The sequence below is a fragment of the Coffea eugenioides genome, chromosome 7 (genome assembly GCF_003713205.1).
Source record: "Coffea eugenioides isolate CCC68of chromosome 7, Ceug_1.0, whole genome shotgun sequence".
NCBI lineage: Eukaryota > Viridiplantae > Streptophyta > Magnoliopsida > Gentianales > Rubiaceae > Coffea > Coffea eugenioides.
Genome location: NC_040041.1, coordinates 4,552,157 through 4,568,299, shown reverse-complemented (window position 1 = coordinate 4,568,299; position 16,143 = coordinate 4,552,157). Strand labels below are relative to the sequence as shown.

The 16,143-nt window shown below is 37.5% G+C and overlaps 3 protein-coding genes across 3 annotated transcripts; 1 reads left to right on the top strand and 2 right to left on the bottom strand.

The window, feature by feature from the left end:
• Positions 1 to 5,057: 5,057 nt before the first annotated feature.
• On the bottom strand, positions 5,058 to 6,920 carry LOC113778525 (acyl transferase 4). The gene is made up of 2 exons (XM_027323963.1): positions 6,443 to 6,920; positions 5,058 to 6,270 (listed from the first exon to the last, which is right to left on the bottom strand). The coding sequence occupies exons 1-2, from the start codon at positions 6,890 to 6,892 to the stop codon at positions 5,392 to 5,394; spliced, it is 1,329 nt and encodes a 442-aa protein (XP_027179764.1). The 5' UTR covers positions 6,893 to 6,920; the 3' UTR covers positions 5,058 to 5,391.
• A 1,118-nt stretch (positions 6,921 to 8,038) lies between these two features.
• Positions 8,039 to 10,373, top strand: LOC113777872. Its single transcript, XM_027323089.1, has 2 exons — positions 8,039 to 8,338; positions 9,654 to 10,373. Exon 2 carries the CDS (start codon positions 9,677 to 9,679, stop codon positions 10,109 to 10,111), a length of 435 nt encoding a protein of 144 aa, XP_027178890.1. The 5' UTR covers positions 8,039 to 8,338; positions 9,654 to 9,676; the 3' UTR covers positions 10,112 to 10,373.
• A 414-nt stretch (positions 10,374 to 10,787) lies between these two features.
• LOC113777919 (subtilisin-like protease SBT3.9) lies at positions 10,788 to 15,737 on the bottom strand. The gene is made up of 11 exons (XM_027323149.1): positions 15,114 to 15,737; positions 14,905 to 14,999; positions 14,721 to 14,818; positions 14,296 to 14,454; positions 13,595 to 13,706; positions 12,965 to 13,496; positions 12,794 to 12,888; positions 12,454 to 12,696; positions 12,257 to 12,371; positions 11,816 to 12,002; positions 10,788 to 11,550 (listed from the first exon to the last, which is right to left on the bottom strand). The coding sequence occupies exons 1-11, from the start codon at positions 15,204 to 15,206 to the stop codon at positions 10,988 to 10,990; spliced, it is 2,292 nt and encodes a 763-aa protein (XP_027178950.1). The 5' UTR covers positions 15,207 to 15,737; the 3' UTR covers positions 10,788 to 10,987.
• Positions 15,738 to 16,143: the final 406 nt, after the last annotated feature.

The window sequence follows — 16,143 nt, the reverse complement described above, 5'->3', positions numbered from 1 at the left end:
GGTGATGACTGATGATATGAGAGTATTGTATTCGCATGAAATTAATTAATTAACATATCGGGAGGGCTTAATCAGTCTGGTAATTAATTGGGATAAAAGTCAACGTAAAACATTAGAAATTAATTAAAGTCTCATCACTATATAACACCTAGCTGCTTCTGATGCAAGGTAAAAACTTTACGTGGCTAATAATTGATCAACTTGAAATTTCTACCGCGTATCTCTTGCCATGAAATTTTTTCCTTGTTTAAGAAGAAACACACACATGTAATTTTTACGTTTTTTGTCAACACATCTTTCAGTTATCTGTTTATGTCAAATACTGCATCAAAACTCTTTACAATATATTTTTTCAAAAAATAGCAATCCAAACGGGACATTTGTTGAAGATTCGAAGGTGAAATCACTTTTCTTGTGGAGTGGTTAAGGCTTCAATAATTCTCCATTTGATAATGAAAGTCTTTCTTAAAAGGTCCATTGCACGAACATATCATTGAGCCAGCGAGCGTTCACACGCATTTTTTTTTTTCAAATTTCTTTAGTGGATAAGACAGCATAATCTTAATCAGTACTAAAGATCCTTGATGTGCATGAATGATTAATCATTAAAGGCAAACCTCTATCAGCTTATAGTTTGTTTAGATATAGGGAGTGCATGAGCTTTATTGTGAGAGAACAAGAGGCAAATGAGCAAAATCATTGTACAGGAATAAAAAGGAAAAAGAATTAATTATTGGGCTTTTAATAAATTAATTCTATATATATATATAGAAAAGCGTGGAAATGCATGCTGTCATATCATTCTGTTAATGGATGAAGATGTACGTAACTCCTTTGCATTGCTTTAAGTAGGGAAGTGTGGGACAGACGTCAAAGCCCACTTGTAAAGCACAAAATTATGCATGTTCTCTCCAACAAAAAGGGCACCCATGCGATAGCAAGAAATGTTTTTCTACATTAATTAATAAGAGATTTGGGTTGTTTCTTCATGTTTTTAAGAAATTAATTTCGAACACATATTTTAACTATTCTTCTATGCCACATTCACATTTGTAGAAATGAGTACAGTAATAATTTTCTAAACACGCTCAAAAAAAAAAATCTATCTAAGCGAAGCTAAGTGTGTTTGGATAGAGTATTATTATTTGAAATAATTACTGTAACATTTTTTTTTTTGGTGATTGTGATGTATGTAAAATAAAAAAATATTAAAAGATGAATTGAGAAATGTGTTATATGATAGAAGCGGAATATTATTTAGCAAAATTTGGCTATCCATATTGTAGATTGGAAGTTGATATGCTAATACGACTGGGTAATGGCTGTTTTAGGTGGACGTGACTTTGAATAAAATGCAGTTTTCAATCTATAATTTTCATGCATTTCGTACTTATCCATATAAGCTTCTCCCTGGTTGGAAAAGGAAAAATAAATAAATATGCATACCATATTGTTTGTGGCAGACAGGACGAATGTTCCTGGTGGCCCGCAGCTTCCCCACAAGAACTTTTACACTTTTTTTTTTTTTTTTTATCTGTAATAAAATGTTGTTTGGATGAATTCGGCTCTGGTCATCAACGCAAGTCAGAGCATGATTTCGAGATCACATGTTGTCTATAGATGTTTTTACAAATTATCTACCAACATAATATTCACGGTGAAATTTAAACAAATGATCTTTCGTAAGAAAGTAACTCGTACTTGTCAACTGAGCCAATTTATGTTGGCGCATGAATTTTTACAACGATACTTAGGAAAGAAATCAGATTAAAGATCCAGAATGAAGATTTGTCATAGTGGGGGGTACATGATACTACATCACCATTAACAAAAAGGAAAAGTGGAACTGCAGGAGGTGCTAGGACAAAACGTGCATCACATGTTCCAGCTTGCAGGAATCAAGAAATACAAGCTGGGTTGTATGATTGGTATATATATACATACGTATATTGGACCGAGGAGAAGTCCGAATAATTTTCTGGTTTTTCATTAAGCTGATTTTTACATATCTGTCAAGGGTTTGTATTTCGCTTGATGATCATTTCAACCCGAGAATAAATTAATGGAGACAAAAAGAGAGAAGAAGAAGTAAATAATTAGAAAAAGGCAGTACAATAATATTTCTAGAACAGACAAATGAATTAAATCCGTACTATTTTGTAGTAGTATATTTCTTGCATGGCACGATAATTCTCATCCCAGGTATGAATAATTGGAACCGTTCATGTATGAATTATTGGAACTTGGAAGTCAGCAGTCTTATAATTGCGGAAGGATACATACACATACACACATATACATACATATATATATATAAGTATTCCGGAAATTTCCTACCGTATTACCAAAGTCAAATATAGAGGGCAGCTGAAGTTCATCTCGACAACGATGAAGGTTAATCCAACCATTCCACTTACAAATCTACCCTAAATTGTTCTCGTAATCAAAAGCTAGCCTAGAAGGAGGCATCTGAAGAAATCCTTGTCCTCTTGCCAGTAAATTTATCTACCATTCGTTTAGTCCTCAAAAAGAGCACATGGCTCGGACGACTTTTAAGTTAGTCGCCCTTACTAAACTGCAAAGCATGCTGGATTAATTGATAGATTCCTTTGTTTCAAAAGGCCATGTCAACTCTTACCCAAAAAAAAAAAAGAAAAAAGAAGAAGGCCCTGTCAACGCCGAAAAGCCTGGTAGCAACTTATTGTCAAAAGTTTTTATGTACGTATTAAACGGAATGAAGTACCAGGAGGTTAGTAGGTGATAATTAGAGCCCTTCAAACACTCAAAAGGGTGTGTGATAATCTGCAATGGCAAGTGCTGGGATTGAGATTCATCCTTCTGTTGTTGATTTCCCCAAACAATTCAGTTGGAGCAAATGAACAAGTAAGGAGGAGAAAGTAATTTTATCATTCTGACTTGATAAAATTACAGAGTGGTTCCCCAACTATTTATAATTTTAATTACTCTCTGCCACTAATTACATGAGTGGTCTAGAGGAACTTACGGCCAAGAGTCCTGACAAATGGCGATTCAGACGAGATTTTGTCATATACAAACTTTCAAAAGATAACGAAGACAAAAAAAAAAAATTAAATCTAATAATGAGATTGGAACAAAGGAAAAATTTTGGGTCCCTTCCATGACCCAAAACTAATAATGACTAAGTAAATGGTGGGGACGGTTGTCATCGTTAGCTGTTTTAAATAAGCCTCCAAATTACCAGCATGACAAAAATTCGAAATATAAAGACACGGGAAATGTGAGGACACTTTTTTCTCCCACTCTTTTGCTCGGCCAACTTTTGGACCTGTGATCAAATTTCGTTAGCCTGCGGAGTCCCTCTTCCAAAACATGAACGGCTTATCAGTCAAAATCTCAGAGACCTCAACAATGCATACATGATTTAATTTAACCCCAGACAACCTGTAAATTCAAACTATCTGCAATTTCTGTTCCCTATAAATGAAAGGGATTGCGTTCATTTTTCCAAAAGTACTTCGTAGTCATGAAAATTTAGTAAAACGTATCCAGACCATCCATTTCTTTGTCGGCTGAGGATTTTCCACAATCGGCCAAAAGATGTAGGCCAGCCAAATTCGAGAAGAACAAGAGTTGTTATCATCGAGTGCCCATTGCAAGCAAAAGCAGGCCCGGCTTTGGTCATACCTAACCGAGATCAGCTGGTTATGGCAGTTTCTTGAAGCTAAGAGCTGGTTTTGAGGGTCATTTCTTGGCCGAAAAAAAAAAGAAGGAAACATTTCTGTAATACATATCCAAATCAACTTTTTCTTTCACCAAAAATTTTTAAAAAAATCAATTTTTTTTCTTTGCATACATCAAAATTTCAAAAAATAATAGGATAATTTTTTTCCGAAATCTCGACAAAAAAAATACAATCCAACCAAGGTCGAAGAGTTGATTTCAGATTTTTTTTTATTCACTCTTTACTAATATTTAAAGCCCTTTTAGTTTAAAAAGTATGATTCTACTAAGGCTAGGATTGATGATTGATGTGTATTTGACTACAGATTACTCTCCCCAAAAGTTGGTTTTAAATTTCCAACCAAATTTTCAATGATGAATTTTCTTTTTCTTTTTTTCCCTTATAAACAGAATTACAAAAAAAATGATCCATATCTTCATGCGCGTTACAAGATGATGGTCAATTTTTTTTTTTTTTCGATAAAACATAATCAGAAAATGGCACCTCAGACCTCTTGATTTATTCATTTTTTATTACTGATGTTACTTGGTCGGCTTTACTTTTCACTTAAAGGTGGAAAAGCCAACAAAGATGAGATCATTTGCTTTTTGTCTACGATTCTAGTGGCAACTGAAAAAAGGTCATCTTCAATCAATAAAAGTTAAGGGAAAAGACAATTCTCTTCTTCCAAGTCATTTCCTGCATTTAATCAGTATAACATTATTAACATTTGTGGTCAACGTTATCCAGCTTCGCTTCCATGGTTCTAGAAAGATTTAACGAAAGTTCCTTCGATGTTTCATCCCATTAACTGATCTCAAGAATCAACAGTATAAATGAATAGCATCGGTATGCTGGTCCTGGTTCATTCGATGAGCTTCCATTTTCCCTCTGTACAGCATACACTTATATGCAGCTTTTAGATGCAGGTACAACCAAGAAGAGGGGGAAGAAAGTGGTTTGGGAGTTTATGCTTGACACTAATAACCTCAAGTAGTAAACATATCTACATCATGGCTGTTAAAGGAAACAACATAGGAGTATGCTTTACGAGTGTTTAAAACTAGTTAAAACCGTTTGGATTGCATTTTCTTGAACTTTTCGAGAGTTTTTGTAGAAATAATAGTATTTTGTTTAAAATATAATGTGTATAAAGTAAAAAGATAATTTAAAAATGCGTCGACAGTATTTCCTAAAAACTCCCGACATTTTTCCACAAACATTTGCAATTCCAAACAAGGCATGGAAAAGGAAAACACGAAAAAAAAAGGAGGAGGAGTTGCATCTTTGTCTTGCTAAAAGGGGCTAGCTTGGTCCGTTGCATTCAACACTTGACTCATTCAATGTACCGGCCAAAAGGTCTTAACATCATCCATTTTACAGGCGTTCTTTTCACATGATTATGGACCAATAATTTCCAATAAAACATTCACCAACCTTTATTAGGTAAAACGAATACCCCATCATTTAACTAATTGAGGAGCGACACAAAAAGGTTGTCCATCTGAATTTCCTTTCCACAAATGGAGTGAAATTATTTCTTGATTATGGGCCCATGCCCTAGAAACCAACCGACTTTTTTTCACCCAGACCCAAAGTTGAAGAGTTATGGTCACTTTTTTTAATCCGGTGCCGTACGTTTATAATCATTTCAGTACAAGGGGCATTAACATTTTGATTAATCTCCATTAGTCATCCAGGCCCGTGGGCCAGTTAGCCAGGGGCTGGAGATGGGCCTTCTCGACGCACCACGTCATAAGCCGGATGCCTGGTCCCTGGGAAGAAGGTAAGGAGCCCACAATGCCAACTGGAATGACGCCGGAGCCCTGTATCGGAACAACCTGGACAGGGGGGCCCCATCCATAATCAACTTCGTTAAAACCAAGCCGGCCCCACTCCGAAAGGAACAATGTTGTATAGAGAGGAGGGGGTAAGAAGGGGTCCACATCCTGGCCCCCACCATTCATCCACTTGGCAAATTCGCTTGCTAGACCGGCCTTGGCCTCTTGAATATTTTTCACCACATGGACCATGGATGCCCGTTTGAGCATCCCACACGAGGCTGTAACGGTAACTGGGAAAAAACAGTTACCGTAAAAGCCTCGGGGAAGGGGTTGGCTCAAGTGGTAACGACAATTTGCAAAAAAGACGAGTTTCAATTCGTCGTTCTCCTTCAAGCTGTCGCTAATGGCTCGCGTTCGATGCCTCCAAAAATTGGCTGCTACTATGTCGAAGGCGGAGCATTTTTGGCCGTTTGTTTGATATCGGAATTTTTGTTTTTGCCTATTGATTTCATCCAAAGGAATGTCTAAGGTAACATGTTCCAATTGGTATGGAGGAATGGGTGGGGGAAGGGGTGACAGGATGCTGGGGAATGATTTGAGATAAGCTTCAAGTGATGGAGATTGGATCAAGTCCCTGTTCCATGATGGTGTGATGCTGGGCTTCTCGGCTCCTCTGGCCATCTCACCTACTGCTTTCACGAATTGTGCAGCTCCCAGCCCATCACAAATTGCGTGGCAGAATGTCAGGCCCATCACGAACCCGTTGCATGAAAATTGTGTTATCTGGAAATGGTGGCAGTAATAAAAAAAAAAAAACCCAAAAAGTGTTTCAGTAGAAAAAAAAGAAAATATTTTCAAATTGGTTTCTCAATCATATTTCTCTTCCTTAACCTGATGAATTTCATTTGGATCCCTAATTAATTTCTTGATTAAACTTCATTTGCAATTAAATTACCTGCACTAGGACGAGTGGATCTAGACCATCAGCTGGAGGAGGAGGAGGTGGTAGAAGTCGATCAACTGCATCACCGGGAATGGACATCACATTTTCAAAATAATCCAATTCTGCAAGGCTACGATCAGCTTTAGCCTCCACCATCCAAATCCCTTCTCCAGAACACTCAATCTGAAGCCTGGTGTGGTCGGTCGAACCTAATTTCAGCCTTCCAGCCAAAGGATAATAAGGGACCAATGCCTTGGCAAAAGCCTGTCGAATGACTTGAGCTGGACTGGCTGCTGCTGCTGCTGTAGCTGCACTTGCATGGCTGAATACATGCAGGGTTCGAGCATTACAACGTAGGACTGGCTGTCTATCAATAACTGAGAGATCAAGAACTTCAGCAGATGGTGTTGGCTGTGAAGGTGGAACCAGCCCATGACCTGATCTTGTCACATTAAAATCCATATATACAGGGCAAAATTTAGTATCTTTATTTTCTTATATTATCACCACCCCAACGGATACAGGTTTTTATACAGGGAACTCAACACCATATATAGGAGGAAGGCTGCAGGGATTTTGAAAGGATCGTGGCATTGAATTTGTTGCCCTGCGTGGCTTAGAAGTATGTATTCGGTTGGTAGGTACTGAGGTGAAAATAGTTTTATAACACTTTGGCGCGTATTACATCTTTGTCCTGTGGTCGATGTATTGTAGACTATTAAATCATTTTTGGATGATTGCTTTCACTCTTTCCTTAACTGGTAGTATTTACTTTAAGTCTTAACTATCAAAAAGTTTTCCCTTTAAGATACATATGGTGTTGTTAATTTCTTTGTTAGAATCCCTCCCCCCCTTCTTTTTTTTTTAAGTTCACCTACAAAAAAAAAAACCAAAAAAAAGTGACTGGAATTCACAACATGAAAGCTTTAAAAATTTGAATATATTAGTAATAATTCAAAAACAAAATTCAAAAACATGAAAGTTTAATTCTCATAATAAGACAAGATATAGCGCGCTTTGAGATACAAAGAGTTAATATTTCAAAATTTATTTAAAGTTTTTGCAAGTAACGAAAGTATTATTTTCTTTACTGTAATATGTATTGAGTTAATTTAAGGAGTTCTGTAAGTCGTTTACATTTTCTGAATTTTCTAATTTTTTTTGTTCAGATCTAAGGCTTGAAAACTAGAAGAATAAAAAATATTAAAAATTATATATAAACTTGTTTTTGATACTTTGCAAGTTGTTACAAAATATTATTTTTCTTATTATAAAACATTTCAAGTTGTTTTTATATGTGTTGTGAATTATTTATAATTGTAAATATCTTAATATTTCTTGTCCAAATGACATAAAAAGCTATTAAAGGGCCTTTTGACTTCATTATCAACTCTCAAATTTCAATTAAAGAACCGTATCAACTAAGTTTATAAAAATTTTAAAAAAAAATTAATGTGTTATGACACTCCAGATTCCCACAAGGAAAAAGTAAATTCAGAAGGGACTTTATATTCTCTCATTTTTCAAAGTTCTTGGCCAAGGATTCTGAAATTATCCCTTTTATCTTTTTCACGGTATACATCTTCAAAAAGGTTGAAACCCGGTTGGGAATATCTGGTCAAATCAACAAAAGACCGTGCTTAACTTTGACCTTCCGTGGCCATCTCCTCCCTCGACCTCGAGTCGGTCTGTCATCCTCCTCTCCTCTCCAAATTTCACCACCGCCACCCTTGCATATGATATGAAAGCCTTTTGGTCTTCTTCGCCCTTTTATTTTTCCTTGTTCTTCTCTTGAATCTCTGCCACCCACTTGCTGATTACTGAAGAGTCTTCAAAAAGGGAAGTTTGGGTTGAAGATTGATTTGTTATTTCTGTCTTTCTGCGCAATTTCTCATAAATTGGATACGGGTAAGTTTTTCTTTTTCTTTTTTTAATATTTGTTTATACCCTGAAAGTCTCTGAAAATCATGGTGAAAGTCTCCGTGAGACTGCTACCTGGTCTCAAATTAGACACTTTGACATCTAATTCTTGCAAATTTAGGAATTGGGGGTCTGTCTTTATGTGATTTTTAACTCCTAAGTATCTTCTTCTAGATAAAAATTCAATCTTTTGCTTAAATTTTAGTGGAAAAGAGAAATTGCTGAAGGTGTTGAGTTTTACTTCGTGGGTATCCTTTGAAGTATAATGGTCGTACTTAGAGATCCATTATCATTGTCAATATGTTTGATGTGCCAGAACTCGGAACCTAAATTTGACTCCTTTTAGTTGTTGAACAAAACTTGGCAAATTGAGTACCTGTCTTTGACAAATACTGATGACAGGAAAAACCTGTCACGTAGCCTGCTAAGAAACGCAAGCAGTTGATTTAGGTTTTGCGGTGAAACTGATCTAGTCGGTTCAATCAAGGAAAACTCTAATTGAGGTCTATGGTATGGACCAAATGATCCAAGTTTTTCCAGCTGATTTAAAAGCAGGCAGTCATTTTTCATGTGTATTATCAAATCCACAGTATATTTCTCATGGTTTTGTTTGTTGAACAGATGATGTAAGTGTTTGTTTACCATTGCATAGAAAAGGTATTTACATGTGAGTGATGATGATACTGCCCTTCCCATAGCTTTGTTTATTGAAAATTTTGAGCCCTATGCTGCTGTATGATCAGGAAAGTAGTATACGCTAGTTTTTATGCATCTTATTTTGCTTTGCCTACCAGATACGTGTGTGGTTTTTAAGATGGTCAAGGACAGGTGTTTCTGGATGCGTGAAATTATTTGATCTCTAAGTGAGTCAGCCATAAGAAGTGTTTGTAGAGGCTCGATATTATATCCTTGTGCGCTCTAGGAATACCATTTATACTTCTTTAATTATAGAAGTATTGAGCCCATAGAGTTTTGTTCTGATACTTATGTCAAGCATTGCCTTGGTTCTTGTATGCTAGGTTCATTGACTATGATTACTGCGATTTGAATAATCTTTGCCAGTTCCTAGGTGGTTTTATGCATTAAGCTGTCAGAGCTATATTTCTTTTCTTGTGATGCTCTTGGGCTTTTTGGTGATTGTACGTTATCAAAATGATATTCATAAAGCGATTTTTAAGGAGTTATAATTGGCCATAGTCTGTGAAGCTTAAATCAGTTTGGTTTTCTTATGCTCTGAAGACTTGTGAGGCATAGTCGATACTTTGTTATTTCTGCACTAATGCTTTTCCTTTCATATGAATAGTGCTATACGCTGGGTAACAAGAAATGCAAGATCAAAGGAGACTTTCATCTGATGAAACTTTAGTTCCCAAGTCACGGAAAAAGAAATCCTCAATGCAGAAGGCTTCCATGCTTCCCTTGCAACGGGAAAATGTTAAGAAAATACAAGACTTGCGTGCTCTTCCATTTCAGACGGTGCAGAAGCCATCTAAGAGAGGCTTGGTAAATGCAGTTTCTGCAGTTTCACAACCACCTGACAAATCAACCTCAGACTCATCTCCATCATCTGGAAATGATTATCGGGCTTTGAGACGCAAGTATTTGCTTCTAGAGGAGGACAGCTTCGGGCTAGGAAGGGACTTAAAAGTTGTTGAAGATGACATTAAGGCCCTTGAAGAAGAGAAATTATCACTATTAGATGAGCTTGTTGTGTTAGAAGGCCTGATCGATCCTCTAGAAGTTTCCAAGGCCAGTGAATAACTCGATTTTCCTGTTCTCTGGAGGTGGTCCAGTCTAGAGTACTTGATTTGTAGATATGAGATGATACAATTTATAGAAACAAGTTCAGTCCCACCTCGATTATTAATCCTAATGTATGCTTCTGAAACATATACTTGTGATGCTCGCAAGCGGCTGGTTCTTGGTGGAATTTTTGACACTGATCGGGGTTGGATTTTTTAAGTATTGTAAACTTATTGTTTTCTTCTTTTTATTTTTTACATTTGGTCACAGTTGGAGATTATACCTCTGCATCCGTTTTTCTTCTAGCAATTGGAGAGTACATATGCCTTCTGTGTTAGACGAATTTGTGAGCTTTCAACTAAAATGACTTTTCTACGCCCCTTTATCATACAGCACATTTTCTTTTTGTGAAAAGGTGAGGCGTCAGGCTCAAATTTGGTTCCTGAATATTGATGAATTAATCAGCTGATTCCATGAAAGTAACGCGAGACTAAAACCCTCTGACGGACCATCTTGGAGACTTGGGAGTCCATACACACAAAAGTGAAGGGGAATTTTGAGGGAGGTTTCTATCCACAGTTTTCGAGCGAAACATCATAAAAATTCTTGTGTGGGGATCAATCATTTGATGCTTTAAAACAGTGGATAGGACAAATTGTCAACGCAGTAGACGAAATGGAGAAGATAGACAATAGACAATGAATAAGTTCGAAATTATGCATATTTGCGGTAGACTGCAACTGATCACATTTTTGCTATCTTCAAAAGAATGTGTGCATTCAATAATGCAGGAAACTCTTCCTGTCTTTATCTTATGAATGTACATTTGCTTTTACTTGCCTATATCTGCTGTAATTTCAGAAGCCACGAGCTGTCTCTCTTCTAAAGCCAGGCCTAAAATACCAGTCCCATCTTGGAATGCATTGCTCGGATGACAAGCGGGGATGTTATCCATGATCTTCTGTTCCTCCACGACAGAGATCCAAAAACATAACCCGTTGGTGGAGCAGCTACCTTAAAATTGACAGTGAAGTTAATCTTTTGCCCGTAGCTATCAAAGACTATTCGTCGAGGTACAACGGTAACATTGACTCCTTTGGGAGCAAATACAACAGCTTTGTAGATACTTCTTTGCCTTCCCACATTCGTCAAAGTTCTGATCACAGAGAAGTTCTGTTTAAGATTAGGGACTACAATAGATGGATAATTAAGGTCAGATGCTGTTGCAAATGATTGAGCGCAGGTGCTGTTGTCTCTTGTGATCAGGTGAAGCGATCTCTCATCATAACCAATTGAACAGAGAAAGGCTTTATAATCTGTAGGCTTCGCATCATAAACTAGACCTGGATCAAGTACTTTAGAGGGGTTTATAAAGCCAGAGCCATAATCAAATGCATTTCCTCTTCTCCCCTCAGGGTCTGCTGTGATTGGCTTGTGATGCTTATCCAAAACAGTAGCTGCATTTATGTTGAAAAGTCAGATTCATTGAAGAAATGGTTTTAACTTGCAAATTTATATGATCTAGATAGACGCATATTCACTGATATGAATGTTATATATCCCGGAGTATAAAAATTGCTTACATTCTCTCCTAGCTTGGCATCAACATATGCAAATTTCACTACTTTGTAACAAAAAGTAACTAATAAAACAAAAAATCAGGAGCCATATAGAAGAGCTATATAGTGCATGAGTTTCCCCGTGCAGGACATGTGAGCTTACCTGTTGTCATAATTGCAGATTTGATAGCAGATGGTGACCATGAAGGATGCACTGCTTTTATAAGAGCCACAATCCCAGTTACGTGTGGGCAGGCCATTGAAGTTCCAGATAGAATATTAAACTTTAATTTTGCAGTTGCTGGAGACCAGGCAGCCAGAATGTTTAACCCAGGAGCTGCAACATCAGGCTACAAAGGCAAACAAGTTATAAACCAAGCATGAGTGGGCAAAAGGAAAAAAAATCCTGCCCTCCCCTCTATTAGTCACCAGGAGTTAATAAAAAAACCCAAGATGAAACAGAGGATTGGTGTGAATGATAGAATTTTCAGCTTCAAGATGTTCACAAATTTGAAACCAGAAAGTGATGTTGATGAGAAAACACAATGAATTTTCTAGAAGTTGCTGTGTCTAAGGATTGTGCCTCTTCTTATAGATGAGTTACCTTCAAAATTTCGGGGGTAAGAACATTGGGGCCTTTTGAAGAAAATGCTGTTATTCGAGGAGCAGGTTGAGATCCCAGTACAGTCTGAGCAGATAGAATTCTTGACAAAGGCTTTCTGCAACATGAAACAATAAATCATATGAAGAGCTTACCCAAACCAAATACTTGACAGGACCTCTCTGAAAGAAGAAACTAACCGTGTATTATTGATATAAGACAGGATTTTCGAACCCAATTGCTTCCCAACAATTGCTGCAGGGATGACAAAGGGAACAGCAAGATCCTTGTCTGATTCATCTATTAAAATCATCCCGACTCCCCCAGCTTCATTAACAACTACACTTTTTGCTAGCTTTGACTCAGTTGAACTTCCAGAATGTCTGCAAACCAGAACCTTCCCTCTCGCCTTTGTACTATTCAAAGAACTATCTAAACAGTAACTAGTGTGATGAACAAAAGAAAAGAAAATAAATTAGGGATTCCTGTCTCTGGATTAATATCTGCAATGTACACTTAGCGAAGTACCTTTTGCTTCACCTGGATTGATAAGGAGTGAAATATCCAGCATAAGCTTCAGAAGCAGGGATGATTCGTGCTGATGCATTCATCTCAAGTGGAGTCAGGCTTTCTCCCTATTCAATGAATAGTTTCTAGTAAGGCGGAGGAATAATTAAAGATCACCATTTCTTAGAGATCACAAGCCATTACCGTGACATGAGCTCTATTTCCCAAAATGATATCAGATCTAAAATCCCTATCGGTTGAACTAGCAGCAACAGTAATCAGCCATGGAGCAAGGTTTGTTGCTGATCCAGCACTTCCTTCATTTCCAGCTGAAGCAACCACCACTATTCCCCGGCTAACTGCATGGAACGACCCTATGGAAATGGCATCATTGAAGTAATCGCCCTGGGGAGCATCAGGTCCTAGAGATAGAGAAATGATATGAACTCCATCTCTAACTGCATCATCAAAAGCAGCCAAAAGATCAACATCATAGCAACCAGAGCTCCAGCAAGTCTTGTACACTGCAATCCTAGCCATTGGTGCACCCCCTCTGGCTGCTCCAGCTGCTAAGCCCTTATAATTCATGTTCTGCACATAACGACCAGCAGCAGTTGAAGCTGTGTGACTGCCATGGCCTGAGCTGTCCCTTGGGGACTTAAAAGACGTGGTGGTCTCTCCTGCATCTTCTTCAGCTTCATAGCCACTATAGTAATATCTTGCACCTATTACTTTCCTGCAGGATTACAAATTTGTCCAGGTCTCAATATCAAATGCACCATTAAAAGGAACTTGAATGACTAGCTGGTTAAGCAAGACAACTATCAGAAACACCTATTGCATGTTGAAGCATTAAATGCTTCCCCTGATTGGCATTCTCCTTTCCATCCAACTGGCACTGGAGGCATGTCAGCGTCACTGAAACTTGGTGACTCAGGCCAAATTCCTGTTGCACAGAGCATCATCCTACCAGGTATGTAATTCAAAGTTTGTGCCATACTGAAGCAACGTAAGCAGGGTAAAACTGGTAGAACCTGTCATTCCCAACACCCACACCCAACTATAGCTGCCCAACTGTACAATTATATTGTATAGAAGAAATGGAAACCGTTGACAAACAATAATTTATGCTTACTAACAGTATCACCATTGCTGTGATCCAAAAAATGGAAAAGAAAAAGTCCCATTTATTTAAAAAAAAATTACATTTAGCATGAAAAGGAAATTGAAACCTTAAGTACTAGAAAACATTTCCATCAATTAAACATTTTCTTCTGAGCCAGGGGGATTGTACTCGATAAGAAATTAGGCAGCAACTGCTAAGTGTTACATCTTAGTCCTTAATGTTTCTCAACTAAGAAAAGTATAACTGAAAATATAAATAAACAGCTAGACTTTGCACCAGGAACAGGAACACCTAAGCGACAACCACCTTTCCTTGCCAAGCTATCAATGAAGGGACCATTGTTGTCACATGTCTACCTACTTGATCAAAGTAGTTAACAAACACTCAACAAAAGGCACAGAGAAATCACCTGTATCAATGAAACCAATAATAACATTCACTTGATTTTTGGTTGAATAACCAGGTATTTCCATAGTCTCTTCATTAATGAGGCCCATAAAATCCCATGAATGAGTAGTGTGCAGACTCCTCTTGGTATTGGGAAATACGGATACTACTCCGGGCATTTCTGTTTTAGTTTGACCAACACAACATAAATACAAAACAGCATTAATAATTTCTGTAGGAAATACTGATACAAAGTTCTGGCATTTTCTGTTTTGGCTTGACCAATAGTAATACAACATAAATACAAAATTGCATGATTAGCTTCTTGGCCCAGAATTGATTGAATAGTAATGGTCTTATCATTTCTCAAGTCTCAAAAACCATATCTTTACTCCACATAAGATTAACAAAGATAAAAAAAAATATAATAGAAATTAGTTGTCATACTTGCAATTTCAGAAGCTTGTTCTTCCGTCAACTTGGCAGCAAAGCCTCGAAAACCATGTCTATAACTACGCACATGCGAGTCCATTGCTTGTTCCACACTGTATCAAGATGATGCGTTGATTCAAACGAGAAATCAAAGATCCAAAAATATGTCATGCTTACTGAAAAAGGAGAAAGACTAGACCTTCCTTTGTGGACAACAGTAAGCATTTGACGGTTTAGCCTCAAAATCTCATCTGGCTCATCACTTCCTCTGCTGCCCATATAAACCACATACAACTGCAGAGGACCCAAAAAAACAAAAAAGCATATGAATTAGACAAATTATCACTTATGTCCAGATTTTGAATGGCTGTAGAAACGTGCTCCGCGAAGAAAAACAGGCGAGTTTACCTTGGAAGAAGCAGAGTGGCATAGCTGAACAAGAAAAACACAAAGAAAGATAGCATAAAGAGCACTCCTTTTACTGGTACAAAATGAACCCATATCTTATTTCCTTATCCCGGATAAAGCCCAGATAAGCAAAATGATTCTACTAAACCATAAAACACAAGGAGTTTAAGAAACGAGATTGGGTTTTTACAGTGGAGGAAATAACTAAGTGACGAGGATGCTAACACCGTACTATGTTATCAGTAATTTATGGTCGAAGAGGGTGAGGGGGTGATGCAGGTTGCAGAGCAGCAGAATGGTTTGAAACAGAGGGGAGAGACGGAAAAGGGTGGGAGAATATTCACAAGTACTACTATGCTGTTAGAAAGCAAGAAAGAGTAGAAAGGTGGCCTTTTCCTAGCGACCCTCAAATATGAATGGCCTAAAGGCTAGTGGTGGAATGGGCGTACACGGGATGGAACAGATTGAAGCAACTATTAAGACGTGAGATTCTATCTTTATGACCAATTTAACTCTTGGGATTTTGTGAGTTTTTGTGGTAAACTGTTTTATTATTTTTTTTTTTTTCAAGAAAAAAGTGTCTTGAAAGTTGAAACGTGAAAGACTGGTGAGAGAGGGATGGGAATGAAGGGATTAAGGATCAAGATTCAAGGATGAAGGTGTGGAGTGAACGTCAGAGAATGACTTTGCTTTTAACTGAACCAACCACGATGCCCTCTCCACCGTATCCATAGCCAGCAAGCAAGCAAACGCATTTTCTCGGGGGACAGACAGTTAAAAGATATTCCTTGGAAATCAAATCAAACGCTACTCTTATCTCCGTACGATGCCACAGCAAACTGACAGCCGTTCTTTTTCAAGTCATTAATAACTGCTACTTAGTACTTACTACTGTATTATTATGACTGTATCGCTGGAAATTCCTCTCCGTCATAACTTGATGGATTTGAGGAATGTGGCATGTTGTGTTTTCTTTCCCCCCTTTCCAATGTTTTTTTGTTCTTCTTCTTCTTCTTCTTCGTCATTTTTA

Coding starts and splice junctions, on each gene's coding strand:
- LOC113777919 (XM_027323149.1), bottom strand. CDS start 15,206: ATGGGTTCATTTTGTACCAGTAAAAGGAGTGCTCTTTATGCTATCTTT. Junction 12,003..12,256: donor TTACCCCCGAAATTTTGAAG/GTAACTCATCTA, acceptor TTGCCTTTGTAG/CCTGATGTTGCAGCTCCTGG. Junction 11,551..11,815: donor ATCTGCAATTATGACAACAG/GTAAGCTCACAT, acceptor ACATAAATGCAG/CTACTGTTTTGGATAAGCAT.
- LOC113777872 (XM_027323089.1), top strand. CDS start 9,677: ATGCAAGATCAAAGGAGACTTTCATCTGATGAAACTTTAGTTCCCAAG.
- LOC113778525 (XM_027323963.1), bottom strand. CDS start 6,892: ATGGATTTTAATGTGACAAGATCAGGTCATGGGCTGGTTCCACCTTCA. Junction 6,271..6,442: donor ATCCACTCGTCCTAGTGCAG/GTAATTTAATTG, acceptor CACCATTTCCAG/ATAACACAATTTTCATGCAA.